The 19,478-nt window shown below is 41.6% G+C and overlaps 1 protein-coding gene across 1 annotated transcript in view; it reads right to left on the bottom strand.

Moving 5' to 3' along the window:
* Window positions 1–1,075: 1,075 nt before the first annotated feature.
* The window catches only part of GRPR (gastrin releasing peptide receptor), a 156,987-nt gene continuing 138,584 nt past the window's right edge, over window positions 1,076–19,478 (bottom strand). Inside the window, exons 3-4 of the mRNA XM_077299415.1 lie at window positions 3,112–3,493; window positions 1,076–1,687 (exon numbers count right to left, since the gene is read on the bottom strand). Coding sequence (XP_077155530.1) covers window positions 1,671–1,687; window positions 3,112–3,493 — 399 coding nt within the window. The 3' untranslated portion in view covers window positions 1,076–1,670. The remainder of the gene's footprint in view (window positions 1,688–3,111; window positions 3,494–19,478) is intronic.

The raw sequence follows: 19,478 nt of genomic DNA, 5'->3' as shown, positions 1-19,478 counted from the left end.
CTACTAAAACAGACTAATGGATCTTTTTAAACAATTAGGAAGCCTTTGCATGTGTTTTTTGTTAATTTTTCTAATTTATTGAGATAATGACTTTTGGGTTTTCATTGGCTGTAAGCCATGATCATCAACATCAAAGGAATAAACACTTGAAATAGATCACTCTGTTTGTAATGACTCTATATAATATATGAGTTTCACTGTTTCTATTAAAGAACTGAAATAATTAACTTTTTTACAACATTCTAATTTTGTGAGAAGCACCGGTGTGTGTATATATATATACACTCACTGGCCACTTTATTAGGTACACCTGTCCAACTTCTTGTTAACACGTAATTTCTAATCAGCCAATCACATGGCGGCAACTCAGTGCATTTAGGCATGTAGACATGGTCAAGACAATCTCCTGCAGTTCAAACCGAGCATCAGTATGGGGAAGAAAGGTGATTTGAGTGCCTTTGAACGTGGCATGGTTGTTGGTGCCAGAAGGGCTGGTCTGAGTATTTCAGAAACTGCTGATCTACTGGGATTTTCACGCACAACCATCTCTAGGGTTTACAGAGAATGGTCCGAAAAAGAAAAAAAATCCAGTGAGCGGCAGTTCTGTGGGCGGAAATGCCTTGTTGATGCCAGAGGTCAGAGGAGAATGGGCAGACTGGTTTGAGCTGATAGAAAGGCAACAGTGACTCAAATCGCCACCCGTTACAACCAAGGTAGGCCTAAGAGCATCTCTGAACGCACAGTGCGTCGAACTTTGAGGCAGATGGGCTACAGCAGCAGAAGACCACACCGGGTACCACTCCTTTCAGCTAAGAACAGGAAACTGAGGCTACAATTTGTACAAGCTCATCGAAATTGGACAGTAGAAGATTGGAAAAACGTTGCTTGGTCTGATGAGTCTCGATTTCTGCTGCGACATTCGGATGGTAGGGTCAGAATTTGGCGTAAACAACATGAAAGCATGGATCCATCCTGCCTTGTATGGAGCATCTTTGGGATGTGCAGCCGACAAATCTGCGGCAACTGTGTGATGCCATCATGTCAATATGGACCAAAATCTCTGAGGAATGCTTCCAGCACCTTGTTGAATCTATGCCACGAAGAATTGAGGCAGTTCTGAAGGCAAATGGGGTCCAACCCGTTACTAGCATGGTGTACCTAATAAAGTGGCCGGTGAGTGTATATATATATACACACACAGTATGCATACATATACAATATACAGTATATATACATAAACAATATTTATACATAAACAATAGATAGATAAATGTATAAAATTTGAATTAAAATCTAATTGGCTAATTTTTCCAAGACACAATAAAATTATGAGATTTGTAATAGTTACTGTTTATGCAAATTAATGTGATACAACTATAATACGATTTTGTGCTGTTTTTAATGCCTCCCTCAGATTAGTACATTGCCTCCTGTTAAATTTCACATTCGTTCAAACATTGGCTTCAGTGCCGGTAAACAATACTCTGTATAACTTAGTAACTATATGCAGAAAATAAATAGTTAATATTACACGTGTAATAGCTAGAAATGTTTACATACATGGACATAATCCATCACTAAGTTCAGTTTGTTGTCCATTTTTAACCCTCTGAGTAGTAATGTAAGGAGGTGGGAGTAATGGTCAGGTCAGAGATCTCTCTACACTCTTCTTATGTCCTTGGGATTCCTGAAAGAGTCGTGAAAGTCCACATGGTGATATATTGATCTAAGTAGGTTGCAAAAAAATAGGATTCAGCCATTCCCCTTGTTTTTTTTTTTAATTAGCCTATTCCCAGAAACATGGTGACTGCTTCACCTATTAGCAGCATGGGTAGCAGGGATTTCTACAGATTTCTACAAGAGATAAGCAGCTTATGATAATCCAGCTGATGCTCTCATAAAACATAATAAAAGAAAAACCTGGTTTGTATTCATATCTGTAATGAAAGATTGTTTGCAATTTGCTCCCAACTAAAGTGAATATAAACAGGTCACACTCACTGCTTCTTTACATACAGCCTAAAGAGTTGCTCTAACATGTGAAGGATGTAATTGTTTAAAGAGGTTGTCCACTTTTTGGTCAACCCCTTCTCAATCCTTTTGTTTCCCCTCAGTAAAACAATAACACCTATATTCACCTCCAGTACAATGCAATTCCAGCTGTGTCCGTACTGGCAACCCTGGGGCTTGCATGACATTGTTATGTCATGTAAACACTGCAGCAAATCAGCACTAGATTCATTCTTCTCTCTTTTGGACAAATCAAGACATCTGAAGGAAGTGAGAGAGCAGCGGAAGCTCTCACTTCCTTCAAATTTCAATTATGTCTGTTGGAGAGAAGAGTGAAGTTAAAGTAGATCCCCGGGAGAGCCAATGCTGATACCGCTTGAATGTCGCCTGCACCAGAGTTGAGTATTGGTGTTATTATTTTACTGGGGGAAACACAGGGATTCAGAAGAGGTTGTACAACTAGTAGACAACACATTTAATGGGGTTATATAATTAAAAAAGTTAAAGACAGCTGCAAAACATTAGAATGAACTACATTCACCTGTTTTTCCCCCGCAGATGCTATGCTGATTCTCCGGGGGTCCTCCCAGTGTTTACAAACAGCTTGCAGCCAATGAGTGCACATATTCAATATTACTGGTGATATTGCTCAGTGATGGAAGCTATGATGCCAGCAGCACAGCACATGACGGCTTAGTCTGCTGTTGGGCTCTATCATTCACATGTAAGCCAATTGAAACAAAGATCAGAAGAACCATTGGAGCATCAGTGCTGGATCAATAGCGAAAAAAGTGGTATAGTTTTTCTAATACATTTTGACCTTTTTATAAAGTTGGATCTCCCCTTGACTCAAGAAGACATGCTCAATCGAGGACTAATTTTCATATTGCACAAGGCGTATATACATACTGACAGCTCTATAAACAGTTGAGATTGAATTCCGTTGAAATATATTTTAGCTGCAACATAATAAGTTGAACAAAACTAGTTGTAACTTTCCGCTCCCTCAGTAAGACTAACACTTTTTACAGATACTAAATAATAACCCCCACTCACAAGGAACACATGTACAAATACCCAGGTGACATCTTTATACACAACCTTCATGACAGATGTGTTTGCCATTGATCAGACTAAAGCTGGCAATGGAATGGTTAGTGCTTTTTAGTGAAGTCATTCGGGTGGTACTCCTTCCCATGCTCTGAGACCTCAGAATAAGTCTTGGTCTGCAACAGAATAACTGGTTGTTAAACTGTTTCCTGAAACTCTTACTGAGCAAGTACAAAGCAAATGGATTAACGCAGGAATTGGTAAAGGCTAAAACCCGAGCACAGATGCTGGTGATGTAGTGTAAGACGGAAGTGTCTACTTCTGAATAATGGTAGGAACGATATAAATAAATCACATGGTTGGGAAGCCAGCAGAATGCGAAGAGCCCAACAAAAACCAAGACTGTTTTAGCAAGTCGTTTTCGAGATTCGATCTGGGAAGAAAAGAAAAAACAGAATATAGATTAGAGCGTTGTATATACACGTTATTTATTATATCTATCTATCTATCTATCTATCTATCTATCTACAGAGAGACAGAGAATATAATGGAATCAGCACTCCACTAAGTGAAAGAGGTGGACTTTATTCACCCAGATACGAAGTGTTAGCTTCTCATTTGAAACCGTTTTCTAGCATACAAACACACAGGCTGCAGGTGAAATAAGTATTGAACACATCAACAATTTTCTAAGTAAAGATATTTACCTATTAGATAGGTGCTATTGACATGAAATGCTCACCAGGTGTCAGTAACAACCATCCAATCCATGCAGGCAAAAAAAAAATCAGTAGATAGAGGAAGATTGACAGCCATCTTGAATTTCTTCCATTTACTAATAATTGCACAAACAGTTAATGCCTTTTCACCCAGTGGCTTGTCTATTGCCCTATATCCCATCCCGGTCTTGTACAGGTCTACAATTTTTGCCCCTGGTGTCTTTAGACAGCTCTTTGGTCTTGGCCATGGTGGAAAAAGCTGGAGTGTGGTTGCTTGAGTGTGTAGACAAGTGTCTTTTATACAGGTAACGAGTTCAAACAGGTGCAATTAATACAGGTAATGAGTGCAGAGTAGGAGGGCTCCTTAACGAAAAACTAACAGGGCTGTGAAAGACAGAATTCTTGTTGGTTGGTAGTTGATCAAATACGTATTTCATCCAATAAAATGCAATTTAGTTATTTAAAAATCATACTATGTGATTTTCTGTTTTGTATTTTTAGATTCTTTCTCTCACAGTTGAGGTGTACCTACGATAAAAATTACAGACCTCTCAATTCTTTGTAGGTGGGAAAACTTGCAAAAATCAGCAGTGGGTCAAGTACTTATTTTCCCCACTGTATGTATAATATGTGTAATAATGAGAAATGACGCGGAAAAAATACTGAGCACATGAAAATAGAGAGGTGCAAAAAGCCATGGAAAGTCATGACACTAGCTGAAATCTGTCAGTAATTAGAAAGCAATCATGCCACTTAGTGAAAAGCAATATTAGCTGGTTCAACTGATGGCCTTTAGAAAAAGTGTTTCATTACCAAGGTGCCACACAAGAAATATCTCATGATGTAAATTCAAAGAGCTGTCTCAAGACAACTTTATTGTTGCAAAATATATATTGATGGAATTGGTTACAGAAGCATTTCTAAACTACTAAAGGTTCCAGTGAGCACTGTTCAGACCATATTCTGGAAGTGGAAAGGATATTAGTTCACCATAAACCAGTCACGACCAGTTGCTCCCTGCAAGATGATGAAGAGACCTGAGTAGTCTCGAAATCTTGCAATTTGTTGCCATCTTTTCAGTTACCCATTAAAAGGTATCAACCACTGAGGACTCTCAATTCTAAATATTTTTCACAAGATTTTGGACAGAGGTTTGAAAAGAAATTATCAGAAGAGTTGTCCAAGAGCCGAGGACAACCTGTGGAGAGCTACAGAAAGACCTGGAAACAGCAGGTACAATTGTTTCAAAGAAAATAATAAGTAATGATGTCAACCTCCAAGGCTTGTTTGAACGCTCCCCAAGCAGAAGTCCATTGCTGAACTAAAAGCATGTTCGAGCACATTTAATGTTTGCTCAACAACATTAGACAAGCTTCTGAAATACTGGGAGAATATAGTCTGGTCAGATGAAACCAAAATTGAACTCTCTGGATGTCATGATACATACCATGTTTGGAGGCCAAAAGGCACTACATATCGCCCCCAAAACACCATGCCAACAGTGACATTTGGAGATGAGAACATCATGATGTGGGGATGTTTTTCAGCATATGGCAATGGCAAACTTCAAGGGATTGAAGGAGGGATGAATGGACAAATGTACCTATACAATCTTAATAAAAATCTGCTGCTAATAGGATAATGAAAAGGAAACAAGGGTGGACATTTCAGCAAGACAATGATCCCAAACTCACATCCAAGGAAATTCTCAATTAGTTTCAGTGAAAGAAAATAAAGCTGCTAGAATGAGCCAGCCAATCACTTGAATGCAATAGAAAATTTATGGAAGAAACTAAAGCTCAGAGCTTATAGAAGGAGTCCACGGAACCTTCAGGATTAAAGAGGGTATGTGTGGGAGAATGGGGCAATGGAAGCTATACAGGAGGAGTCTTGAAGCTGATATCACCAACAAAGGCTTTTATACAAAGTATTAATTGAACTTAAGTAAGTGTTTTGAATACATTTTCCCTGTGTCATTTCTCATTATTAAACATAACTTAATATATGGATATTTATGGTTTGATTTATGTTCCTACATGGATAGGATGGGTTGTTACCGACATCTGGTGAGAATTTCATGTTAACATCTTTAGAAATATATTTGCTTAGAAAACTGGTGATGTGGTTGATACATATTTCATATATACAGCTCTGGCAAAAATTAAGAGACCACTGAAAAATGTTCAGTTTGTCTGATTTTTCTCTTTGTAGGTATATTTTTGAGTGAAATGTAAATTGTTCTTTTATTCTATAAACTTCTGACAACATGTCTCCGAATTTCCAAGCAATAATTTTTGTGTTTTTTTTCTGACAAAGAAAAATTGTCAAAATTAAAAACAAACAAACAGTGCTTTCAGACTTCAAATAATGCAAAGAAAACAAGTTCATGATCATTTAGAAACAAGGAAGAGTTCAGAAATCAATATTTTGTGTAATAACCATGATGTTTAATCACAGCTTTCATTCGTCTTTGCATGCTTTCCACCAGTCTTTCATACTGCTTCTGGCGCAAAAATTGAAGCAGTTCTTCTTTGTTTGATTGCTTGTTACTATTCAGGTATGGAGAATGGGCTGCCCATGACAGGGTTTTTTTAGATGTGGTGGTCTCTTAATTTTTTCAGAGCTGTATATATATATATATATATATATATATATATATATATATATATATGTATATATATATATATATATATATATATATATATATATATATGTGTATATATATATATATATATATATATATATATCTATATAGATATATATTCCCGTATTTATCGGACTATAAGACGCACCTGATTATAAGACGCACCCCCAAATTTGGTGAAGAAAAAGAGAAAAAAATAACTTTTTATGTTAATTGGGGTTCTGTCTTAAAATGGCAGTGTCCGTCTTACAAATCATATGTCCCTCATCCTGGTATATATATAACCCCCATCCTTGTGCAGACACATGCCCCCCCTGGGTCACTATATGCCCCCTGTGTTGGCAGGCACATGCCCCACCGGTCACAATATGCCCCCTTGTGCTGGCAGGGACATGCCCCCTGTGCTGCTGGCAGGCACATGCCCCCCAGTCACAATATATCCCCCTGTGCTGCTGACAGGTACAGCCCCCCCGGTCACTATATGCCCCCTTGTGCTGGCAGGGACATGCCCCCCTGTGCTGCTGGCAGGCACATGGCCCCCCAGTCTCAATATGCCCCCCTGTGCTACTGGCAGGTACAGGCCCCCCCGGTCACTATATGCCCCCTGTGCTGCTGGCAGACATATGCCCCCCTGTGCTGCTGGCAGGCACATGGCCCCCCAGTCTCAATATGCCCCCCTGTGCTACTGGCAGGTACAGGCCCCCCGGTCACTATATGCCCCCTGTGCTGCTGGCAGACATGCCCCTTGTGCTGCTGGCAGACACATGCCCCCCCTGTGCTACTGGCAGGCATATGCCCCTCTGTGCTGCTGGCAGGCATATGCCCCCCCTGTGCTGCTGGCAGACACATGCCCCCCATGCTGCTGGCAGGCACATGCCACCCCCCTGCTGCTGGCAGACACATGCTTCCCCCCTCTGCTTCTGGCAGACACATGCCTACCTGTGCTGCTGACAGGCACATGCCCCCCCTGTACTCATGGCAGACATATACCCCCCTGTGCTGCTGGCAGGTACAGGCCCCCCAGTCACTATATGCCCCCTGTGCTGCTGGCAGGCACATGCCCCCCCCCCCCGTGCTGCTGGCTGACACATGCCTCCCCCTGTGCTGCTGGCAGGCATATGCCCCCCCTGTGCTGCTGGCAGGCACATGCCCCCCGTGCTGCTGGCAGGCACATGCCCCCCATGCTGCTGGCAGGCACATGCCCCTCTCTGTGCTGCTGGCAGGCACATGCTCCCCCCGTGCTGCTGGCAGGCACATGATAAAATAACAAACACTTAACTCACCTTTCCCTGATGGCTCCGTGCTTACAACTCCTCGGTTGTGCTTCCTGTTTCCCAGGCATCGGATCATGTAACCTGGGCACATAGTGATGTCAGTGGGGGGGTGCAAAAGTAACAGGAAAAATGGCACTTACCCGATCCTTCTTTCAAGATGTGGTTTTAATCTATAAAATTGATTACATTGATATTTGCGGAGGTGCAGGTGTCAGGGTTTTTTTTTCATGAATAGTGAGACCTGCCGGACTACGGCCATTTCTCACCTTGCTGGTGCTTCTATGGTTCCATAAAAAGAAGGATCGGGTAAGTGCTGTTTTTCTTGTTACTTTTACCAATATAATATATGCTCTTTATGCATGCACCACCCAGAAGAGATGCAACAAGGCTATTTATGAGGATTTGGGTTGAAATAATACACGGGAAAAAAGTGACTTGGTGCCTGGAATAACCCTTCTTTTTTAAAAAAATTAATTTTCATTATCAACCTTTCAGTTGGCTTTTTTTTCCCGTGAAATAATATTCCTCAGTACCAGCATATACTAAACCACATTTTTACAGCTAAATAATATTACTCATTACCAGCATATACAAAAACCTTTTTTAGAGCTAAATAATATTCCTTGCCTACTGCTGAAATAGCAGTTGTGCAACTGGCATAAAGCCTGCTGGCAAACGCAAACATGACTATTTACCAGTAATTTTCCTGAGTCTGCTGTTGGCGTGTGTAGTAAAGGCGATATAAAAAAAACTACTCTGCTGTTAGTTAAATAGTGTATATTTATCTAGCAGTTGTGTGACTGGTGCAAAACCTGCTGACATACGCAATCATCACTATTTACCAGTAATTTACCTGAGTCTGCTGTTGGCGTGTGTAATAAAGGAGATATTAAAAAAATACTCTGCTGTTGGCTAAATAGTGTATATTTATCTAGCAGTGGTGCGACTGGCGCAAAGCCTGCTGAGATATGCAAATGTTACTATTTACCAGTAATTTTCCTGCATCTGCTGTTGGTGTGTGTAATAAACTACTCTGCTATTGGTTAAATATTGAGAAGGAAAACCAAGAAAATACAATCCAAAGTCCAAATAAATGAACACAAATAAACTTTATTGGTCACATAAACAGGTAAGGATAGGTAAAGTTAAAAACATGGGAAGACATGCAGCCATGCACTGCATAGGGCAGGTAAGACCAATTGTATATTGCATTGTATTAGACAATATACGGCTGTATCAACCATTCAAAGAGAACGCTGCTGCCAATATAGAAACAATTTAAAACTGGTGTACCAGTAGTAAGCAGGAACATAGAAACTAGTAGAATGCATCATAGATTCACAAAATCAGTAAGATATTACTCATGGCCTGCATAATAATTATCCATCAATGTATGCAGTGGTGTCTCCAGATGGTCAGCCCTCCCATCCCTACGCACGTTTCGGATTTCTCCTTCCTCAGAGGGTGTCACGTAGGGGTGGGCGGACTGACCATCTGGACAAGCTAGTTTTAAATTGTTTCTATATTGGCAGAAGCATTCTCTTTGAATGGTTGATACAGCTATATATTGTCTAATACAATTCAATATACAATTGGTCTTACCTGCCCTATGCAGTGCATGGCTGCATGTCTACCCATGTTTTTAACTTTACCTATCCTTACCTGTTTATGTGACCAATAAAGTTTATTTGTGTTCATTTATTTGAACTTTGGATTGCATTTTGTTGGTTTTCCTTCTCCCTAGTTATGCTAGTTGACAATCTGTCCATATTTTGGTCCTTTGAAAACATCTGAGGTGGCCTGATATATGTATATAATTATTAGTAAGTATACGGATTTTCCTGGTAATTACCTATGTTTATCACTATTGGCCAATATCACCCCTGACATTGTAATGTTTGTCATATATTTATATTACTATTGGTTAAATAGTGTATATTTACCTAGCACTTGGGCGACTGGCGCAAAGCCTGCTGACATACACAAATGTCACTATTTACCAGTAATTTGCCTGAGTCTGCTGTTGGCATGTGTAATAAAGGTGATATAAAAAAATACTCGGCTGTTGGTTAAATTATATATTAATCTAGCAATTTTGCTGGTGCAAAGCCTGCTGAGTGAGATACACAAACGTCACTATTTACCAGTAGAGATGGGCGGACACCTGGATGTTTGGGTCCAGCGGATTTGGCCAAACAGTAACAAAAAGTTCATGTTCAGGTACCAGTACAGTACCTGGACCCAAACCCGAACACAGATCCCATTCACTTGAATGGGGGCCTGAACATCCAGTGTTTGCTACACTGTTATGTGCATGACAGCACGGCAAACACCGCTTCTGATCGGCGGTGAAATCATCTCCACCGGTCAGAGAGCCATGGTTCCCATGCTGTCAGAAGACAGTGTGAGCCCACAGCTGTGATCAGAGGTATAAAGTTTACCTCCAGTCACTGGTGTCAACGGATGGGATTACAGCTCCCATCATCCAAACCTGCTGCCTTTAATAACAGCGAGAGCAGGAGCGATTGATGGGTGTATTCATTAGCCGGCTCCTGAGCTGTAAATAAATAATTAAAAAGAAAGGCATGGGTTCCCCTATATTTTTGATAACCAGCCAGGCAAAACTCACAGTTATACTCAACAAACACCTATTCCACCGAATCCCTCATTCTCCTGTAATAAACCAAACATAAAAAACAACAATATCCTTCACCTATCCATCATTCTGTCCCACACCGTAATCCATGTCTGGGAAAACAGTTTTCAACCTGGACAGTGCCAAGATGCGACCATCCAAGCTGAGAACCACTGGTAAATGAGCTGCTGCAAGTGCAGACTCAGTGACCAGCAGATATGTCATCGAGGTTACCTCTGGTCACTGAGGCTGCATTCCTAGCCTGGCTGAACTGTCGTGACCTCAGTAAGATCCCCCTAGAAAAACCATGAGAAAAACTTTCATCGTGTGTATATTTATCTAGCAGTTGTATGACAGATGCAAAGCCTGCTGAGACACGCCAACGAGACTATTTACCAGTATATTTCCTGAGTCTGCTGTTGGCGTGTGTAATAAAGGAAATGTAAAAAAAATACTCTGCTATTGGTTAAGTAGTATATATTTATCTAGCAGTTGTGATGGGGGCCATTTCATTACATTCTAGGAGAATCCCTTTAATAAGAGTGGTGGAAGGCATGTACACCAGTTATAGGAGTTATTTTACCATGTATTGAGCCAGAATTCTTTGATGTCATCACTGTGCTGTGCTGATCACATGGTCGGATGTCAGCACAGACACAGGAAGCAACGGAGGAGCTGTGAGCATGGAGCCATCAGGGAAAGGTGAGTTAAGTGTTTGTTATTTTATCATGTGCCTGCCAGCAGCACAGGGGGGGAAGCATGTGCCTGCCAGCAGCACGGGGGGAATATAAGAGTGACCAGGGGCGATATCCATGATGGGAGTGGGGGGAGATGCAGGCACATGTAATATTCGCTGCTCCCCTGTGAATCAACTCGGCACAGGTTCAGCACCGAGGTGATGGACAGCAGGTGCAGTGATTATTACATGAGGTTAATGAGCGGGAGCACAGAACCTCCTGCTGTCTCAGCAGCTCGCAGGCAGCCCACACCAGCCCTGACACCACTGCAGAGCCCCCCCTCCTCTACAGCACAGCACACAGATTCGGATTATAAGATGCACCCCCCACTTTACCCCAAAATTTTTGGGAACAAAAGTGCGTCTTATAGTCCGAAAAATACGGTGTGTGTATATATATATATATATATATATATATATATATATATATATATAAAGCTTTACATTGTAAAGTTAATATTATATGCTGTAATAAGGCTTTAATGCTTTGAGACTTGATGCCAACTAGCAACTTTTTCAAAACACATTGGTCAACTAATCTTACAATTGAAAAGTGCAAAATAATAGATTGACTCCACTTGGTTTGTATAATCTTAATTTCAATTGAGTTTCTTTGAAAGAAAAATAATGATAGTTCTACGCAGTAAAAAAACTCGCAGGAGGCTAACTGTTTGTCCATATCACTTGTTCTGCGTTTTTTTCTAATCAGATAGCTTACAAATTATAGAGCATAGACTTTGCTTTGTAAAGTGTCATGCTATAATACAGCTTTTATACTATGAGAGTTGACACCAACCTGGAACTTTAGCAAAATACGTTGCTCAAACAATCTTACAATAGAATATTGTTGAAAAGCTTATGTAAGTTTTGCTTCAATTGAGGTCTTTTGAAAAAAAAGGATACAGTTTCTATGTAGGAAATAAACTCGTAGGAGGATGACTGCACCCATACCACCTGTTTTGTCTTACAAATTACAAAATACATTTTAGAGAGAGGAGATGATTCACCTTCATTTATGTGTATTAAAGTTCTGAATAACAATCCTTTTCCTTGTTTTCTTTTAATTAAATATGTATAATTATTGCATTAAAGGGAAAATTAAATACAATAAAATAATGGATAAAACATTGACACTTTACAGTGTAGTGTATATATTAGAAGAGATTTACGAATTTAAACATCAAAGAATTCTGGCTCAATACATGGTAAAATAACTCATATAACTGGTGTACATGCCTTCCACCACTCTTATTAAAGGGATTCTCCTAGAATGTAATGAAATGGCCCCCATCACAACTGCTAGATAAATATATACTACTTAACCAATAGCAGAGTATTTTTTTTACATTTCCTTTATTACACACGCCAACAGCAGACTCAGGAAATATACTGGTAAATAGTCTCGTTGGCGTGTCTCAGCAGGCTTTGCATCTGTCATATAACTGCTAGATAAATATACACACGATGAAAGTTTTTCTCATGGTTTTTCTAGGGGGATCTTACTGAGGTCACGACAGTTCAGCCAGGCTAGGAATGCAGCCTCAGTGACCAGAGGTAACCTCGATGACATATCTGCTGGTCACTGAGTCTGCACTTGGAGCAGCTCATTTACCAGTGGTTCTCAGCTTGGATGGTCACATCTTGGCACTGTCCAGGTTGAAAACTGTTTTCCCAGACATGGATTACGGTGTGGGACAGAATGATGGATAGGTGAAGGATATTGTTGTTTTTTATGTTTGGTTTATTACAGGAGAATGAGGGATTCGGTGGAATAGGTGTTTGTTGAGTATAACTGTGAGTTTTGCCTGGCTGGTTATCAAAAATATAGGGGAACCCATGCCTTTCTTTTTAATTATTTATTTACAGCTCAGGAGCCGGCTAATGAATACACCCATCAATCGCTCCTGCTCTCGCTGTTATTAAAGGCAGCAGGTTTGGATGATGGGAGCTGTAATCCCATCCGCTGACACCAGTGACTGGAGGTAAACTTTATACCTCTGATCACAGCTGCGGGCTCACACTGTCTTCTGACAGCATGGGAACCATGGCTCTCTGACCGGTGGAGATGATTTCACCGCTGATCAGAAGCGGTGTTTGCCGTGCTGTCATACACATAACAGTGTAGCAAACACTGGATGTTCAGGCCCCCATTCAAGTGAATGGGATCTGTGTTCGGGTTTGGGTCCAGGTACTGTTCTGGTACCTGAACATGAACTTTTTGTTACTGTTTGGCCAAATCCGCTGGACCCAAACATCCAGGTGTCCGCCCATCTCTACTGGTAAATAGTGACGTTTGTGTATCTCAGCAGGCTTTGCACCAGTCGCAACATTGCTAGATTAATATATAATTTAATCAACAGCCGAGTATTTTTTTATATCACCTTTATTACACATGCCTACAGCAGACTCAGGCAAATTACTGGTAAATAGTGACATTTGTGTATGTCAGCAGGCTTTGCGCCAGTCGCCCAAGTGCTAGGTAAATATACACTATTTAACCAATAGTAATATAAATATATGACAAACATTACAATGTCAGGGGTGATATTGGCCAATAGTGATAAACATAGGTAATTACCAGGAAAATCTGTATACTTACTAATAATTATATACATATATCAGGCCACCTCAGATGTTTTCAAAGGACCAAAATATGGACAGATTGTCAACTAGCATAACTAGGGAGAAGGAAAACCAACAAAATGCAATCCAAAGTTCAAATAAATGAACACAAATAAACTTTATTGGTCACATAAACAGGTAAGGATAGGTAAAGTTAAAAACATGGGTAGACATGCAGCCATGCACTGCATAGGGCAGGTAAGACCAATTGTATATTGAATTGTATTAGACAATATATAGCTGTATCAACCATTCAAAGAGAATGCTTCTGCCAATATAGAAACAATTTAAAACTAGCTTGTCCAGATGGTCAGTCCGCCCACCCCTACGTGACACCCTCTGAGGAAGGAGAAATCCGAAACGTGCGTAGGGATGGGAGGGCTGACCATCTGGAGACACCACTGCATACATTGATGGATAATTATTATGCAGGCCATGAGTAATATCTTACTGATTTTGTGAATCTATGATGCATTCTACTAGTTTCTATGTTCCTGCTTACTACTGGTACACCAGTTTTAAATTGTTTCTATATTGGCAGCAGCGTTCTCTTTGAATGGTTGATACAGCCGTATATTGTCTAATACAATGCAATATACAATTGGTCTTACCTGCCCTATGCAGTGCATGGCTGCATGTCTTCCCATGTTTTTAACTTTACCTATCCTTACCTGTTTATGTGACCAATAAAGTTTATTTGTGTTCATTTATTTGGACTTTGGATTATATTTTCTTGGTTTTCCTTCTCAATATTTAACCAATAGCAGAGTAGTTTATTACACACACCAACAGCAGATGCAGAAAAATTACTGGTAAATAGTAACATTTGCATATCTCAGCAGGCTTTGCGCCAGTCGCACCACTGCTAGATAAATATACACTATTTAGCCAATAGCAGAGTATTTTTTTAATATCTCCTTTATTACACACACCAACAGCAGACTCAGGTAAATTACTGGTAAATAGTGATGATTGCGTATGTCAGCAGGTTTTGCACCAGTCACACAACTGCTAGATAAATATACACTATTTAACTAACAGCAGAGTAGTTTTTTTATATCGCCTTTACTACACACGCCAACAGCAGTCTCAGGAAAATTACTGGTAAATAGTCATGTTTGCGTTTGCCAGCAGGCTTTACGCCAGTTGCACAACTGCTATTTCAGCAGTAGGCAAGGAATATTATTTAGCTCTAAAAAAGGTTTTTGTATATGCTGGTAATGAGTAATATTATTTAGCTGTAAAAATGTGGTTTAGTATATGCTGGTACTGAGGAATATTATTTCACGGGAAAAAAAAGCCAACTGAAAGGTTGATAATGAAAATTAATTTTTTAAAAAAAGAAGGGTTATTCCAGGCACCAAGTCACTTTTTTCCCGTGTATTATTTCAACCCAAATCCTCATAAATAGCCTTGTTGCATCTCTTCTGGGTGGTGCATGCATAAAGAGCATATATTATATCGGTAAAAGTAACAAGAAAAACAGCACTTACCCGATCCTTCTTTTTATGGAACCATAGAAGCACCAGCAAGGTGAGAAATGTCCGTAGTCCGGCAGGTCTCACTATTCATGAAAAAAAAAACCTGACACCTGCACCTCCGCAAATATCAATGTAATCAATTTTATAGATTAAAACCACATCTTGAAAGAAGGATCGGGTAAGTGCCATTTTTCCTGTTACTTTTGGCGATATAATAAATGTTGACAACTTCTAAAAAGGCCACTGTAGCTGGCAAACTCTAAGACCATAATTTGGCCATAACAACCATCAGGATCACACGATCATGATCTCAGGGTACCAATTGGCATTAAAGAGGGAGCCCACCTCAGTCTGTTAACCATCTAGATGCCATAATTACTACTGACAGCAGCATATAAGGAGTTAAACAGCCATGGTTGGCGTCAACACCAATCATGACTGATGCAACAGTGTGTACAGCTGACAGCTTCTTCTTTTTCAAGTCGGGAGAGGGTATTCTCATATCTCAAGTAAGAAAAAAGATGTATTGGTGTTGAGTTCCCGCCGCTGCACAGGGTGAATCTCGAACCATGTCTGCTGTGGTCTCCCATTCTCCTCCAGCCCTCAGCGGAGACGTCAGTCCCAGCGTCTGGCTCAGCCTGAAACTGTGCGAATGGTTACTGCTGCCTTTCCAGGCTCAGCCTTTGTAGCCAGCACTGGTCAGCGGCGAGCAGGCTTTTCTGGGACTAAGTCCTGCTTTTCACACACTGAGCATGCCCACGGGAGGACTTCTCATTGGATGTCGGGGTCACATGCTCAGGTCCTGTAGCAGCTCCCATTGGTCCACCAGGAAGGTCCTGAAGAGCTACAACTATAAAAGGTTTGCATGGCTGCAAGGCCATGCGCTAGTATCAAATGTGTTTGGCTTATGCCAGTGGATACTATCCCACTCTATACATATGTGGTGTGAGGCTGTAGCTTTGGGACTGTACACTCAGGCAGGCAGCTAGCATTAGTGGGGCAATTAGCCTTGGCTTAGCATCTGGTTCCTTCATGTGTGCGGTTAGCATAGAAGAGTTCCAGAGCAAGCACAACCCTAGTTAGGGTAATAGTTTTGTGTACAGCGTGACTCTGTGAGGCAACAGAGATCGCTTCCAGTTCACACGGGGTCACGCTTAACCCACGTGTGAGCTCAGAGTTTATCCGTCGTTACTTTGCAGCATATATCTCTGCACGGTGGACCCTGGGCTGCGAACGCACCTTGTAGCTACCTATCTATACTTGGTGCATTCCGCTAGCCCTAACAATTGTCGATCACTAAAGGCTTAAATGCTGTGGATACGGATGACATAAATTTGAGTTGCTTATTCCTTTATTCCTGATCACTTAATATAATGTTAAAATAGTCACACACATGTGAAAACTGTTGGACAAGTGAGTGATCATCCAATAGATCTCTCTCCCAACTCTTCCATACACATGAGCACTCAGCTAGGGAATTATATGTTCTGAATGGGAAGAGGAGAGAAAGTGTGAGGAAGAGGCTTATCACCGGTGAAAACACAACAATTGGAAAATTAGCACTTCATTTGCCATGGCCATGTTTGACTGACTTTATTCTAATAAGTATGGGCCTTCTGTGTATAATATTTTTCTGATTTTTGTTCCTTTTTTTAGGCATTGATTGCAGCTGAGTCGGCCCCAATTTGCAGAATGCAAGCCACAATGGAGCAATTTTCACATTAAATTTCATGTGTTACTTCATTCAAGATTTTTCTATACAGCAAACTTCAACGAGACAAATACTGCATTTCCAGCTGCAGTAATCACATCAGTCATACATATACAGTGGGGCAAAAAAGTATTTAGTCAGTCAGCAATAGTGCAAGTTCCACCACTTAAAAAGATGAGAGGCGTCTGTAATTTGCATCATAGGTAGACCTCAACTATGGGAGACAAACTGAGAAAAAAAAATACAGAAAATCACATTGTCTGTTTTTTTATCATTTTATTTGCATTTTATGGTGGAAAATAAGTATTTGGTCAGAAACAAACAATCAAGATTTCTGGCTCTCCCAGACCTGTAACTTCTTCTTTAAGAGTCTCCTCTTTCCTCCACTCATTACCTGTAGTAATGGCACCTGTTTAAACTTGTTATCAGTATAAAAAGACACCTGTGCACACCCTCAAACAGTCTGACTCCAAACTCCACTATGGTGAAGACTAGTGTTGAGCGATACCGTCCGATACTTGAAAGTATCGGTATCGGAAAGTATCGGCCGATACCGGCAAAGTATCGGATCCAATCCGATACCGATACCCGATACCAATACAAGTCAATGGGACTCAAGTATCGGACGGTATTCCTGATGGTTCCCAGGGTCTGAAGGAGAGGAAACTCTCCTTCAGGCCCTGGGAACCATATAAATGTGTAAAAGAAAGAATTAAAATAAAAAATATCGCTATACTTTACCTCTCCGACGCAGCCGGGACCTCAGCGCAGGAACCGGCAGCGTTGTTTGTTTAAAATTCCCGCTTTTACATGGTTACGCGAACTCCCGGCTTGTGATTGGTCAGGGCGCCCATGTTGCCGGGCCGCGGACCAATCACAGCAAGCCGTGACGAAAATACGTCACGGCTTGCTGTGATTGGTCCGCGTCCCGGCAACATGGCCGCCATTAACCAATCACAAGCCGTGACGTCACGGGAGGCTGGACTTGCGCGCTTTTGAAAAAGCGCGCGTGTCCAGCCTCCAGTGACGTCCCGGCTTATGATTGGTCACGGCGCCATGTTGCCGGGACGCGGACCAATCACAGCAAGCCGTGACGAAAATACGTCACGGCTTGCTGTGATTGGTCCGCGGCCCGGCAACATGGCCGCCATTAACCAATCACAAGCCGTGACGTCACGGGAGGCAGGACAAGCGCGCATTTTAAAATTGCGCGCGTGTCCAGCCTCCCGGCTTGTGATTGGTTGATCGCGGCGCAACCAATCATAAGCCGGGACGTCACTGGAGGCTGGACACGCGCGCTTTTTCAAAAGCGCGCAAGTCCAGCCTCCCGTGACGTCACGGCTTGTGATTGGTTAATGGCGGCCATGTTGCCGGGACGCGGACCAATCACAGCAAGCCGTGACGTATTTTCGTCACGGCTTGCTGTGATTGGTCCGCGGCCCGGCAACATGGGCGCCCTGACCAATCACAAGCCGGGAGTTCGCGTAACCATGTAAAAGCGGGAATTTTAAACAAACAACGCTGCCGGTTCCTGCGCTGAGGTCCCGGCTGCGTCGGACAGGTGAGTATAGCGATATTTTTTATTTTAATTCTCTCTTTTACACATTTTAACAATGTTAAAATGTGTAAAAGAGAGAATTAAAATAAAATGTTGTTCCGATACCCGATACCCGATACCACAAGAGTATCGGAATCCCGGTATCGGAATTCCGATACAGCAAGTATCGGCCGATACCCGATACTTGCAGCATCGGAATGCTCAACACTAGTGAAGACCAAAGAGCTGTCAAAGGACACCAGAAACAAAATTGTAGCCCTGCACCAGGCTGGGAAGACTGAATCTGCAATAGCCAACCAGCTTGGAGTGAAGAAATCAACAGTGGGAGCAATAATTAGAAAATGGAAGACATACAAGACCACTGATAATCTCCCTCGATCTAGGGCTCCACGCAAAATCCCACCCTGTGGGGTCAGAATGATCACAAGAACGGTGAGCAAAAATCCCAGAACCACGCGGGGGGACCTAGTGAATGATCTGCAGAGAGCTGGGACCAATGTAACAAGGCCTACCATAAGTAACACACTACGCCACCATGGACTCAGATCCTGCAGTGCCAGACGTGTCCCACTGCTTAAGCCAGTACATGTCCGGGCCCGTCTGAAGTTTGCTAGAGAGCATTTGGATGATCCAGAGGAGTTTTGGGAGAATGTCCTATGGTCTGATGAAACCAAACTGGAACTGTTTGGTAGAAACACAACTTGTCGTGTTTGGAGGAAAAAGAATACAGAGTTGCATCCATCAAACACCATACCTACTGTAAAGCATGGTGGTGGAAACATCATGCTTTGGGGCTGTTTCTCTCCAAAGGGGCCAGGACGACTGATCCGGGTACATGAAAGAATGAATGGGGCCATGTATCGTGAGATTTTGAGTGCAAACCTCCTTCCAACAGCAAGGGCACTGAAGTTGAAACGTGGCTGGGTCTTTCAACATGACAATGATCCAAAGCACACCGCCAGGGCAACGAAGGAGTGGCTTCGTAAGAAGCATTTCAAGGTCCTGGAGTGGCCTAGCCAGTCTCCAGATCTCAACCCT

This window comes from Ranitomeya variabilis, chromosome 3, assembly GCF_051348905.1.
Source record: "Ranitomeya variabilis isolate aRanVar5 chromosome 3, aRanVar5.hap1, whole genome shotgun sequence".
In the NCBI taxonomy this organism is placed as follows: domain Eukaryota; kingdom Metazoa; phylum Chordata; class Amphibia; order Anura; family Dendrobatidae; genus Ranitomeya; species Ranitomeya variabilis.
Note: the sequence above shows the minus strand (reverse complement) of the source record. Positions and strands in the feature narration are given on the sequence as shown.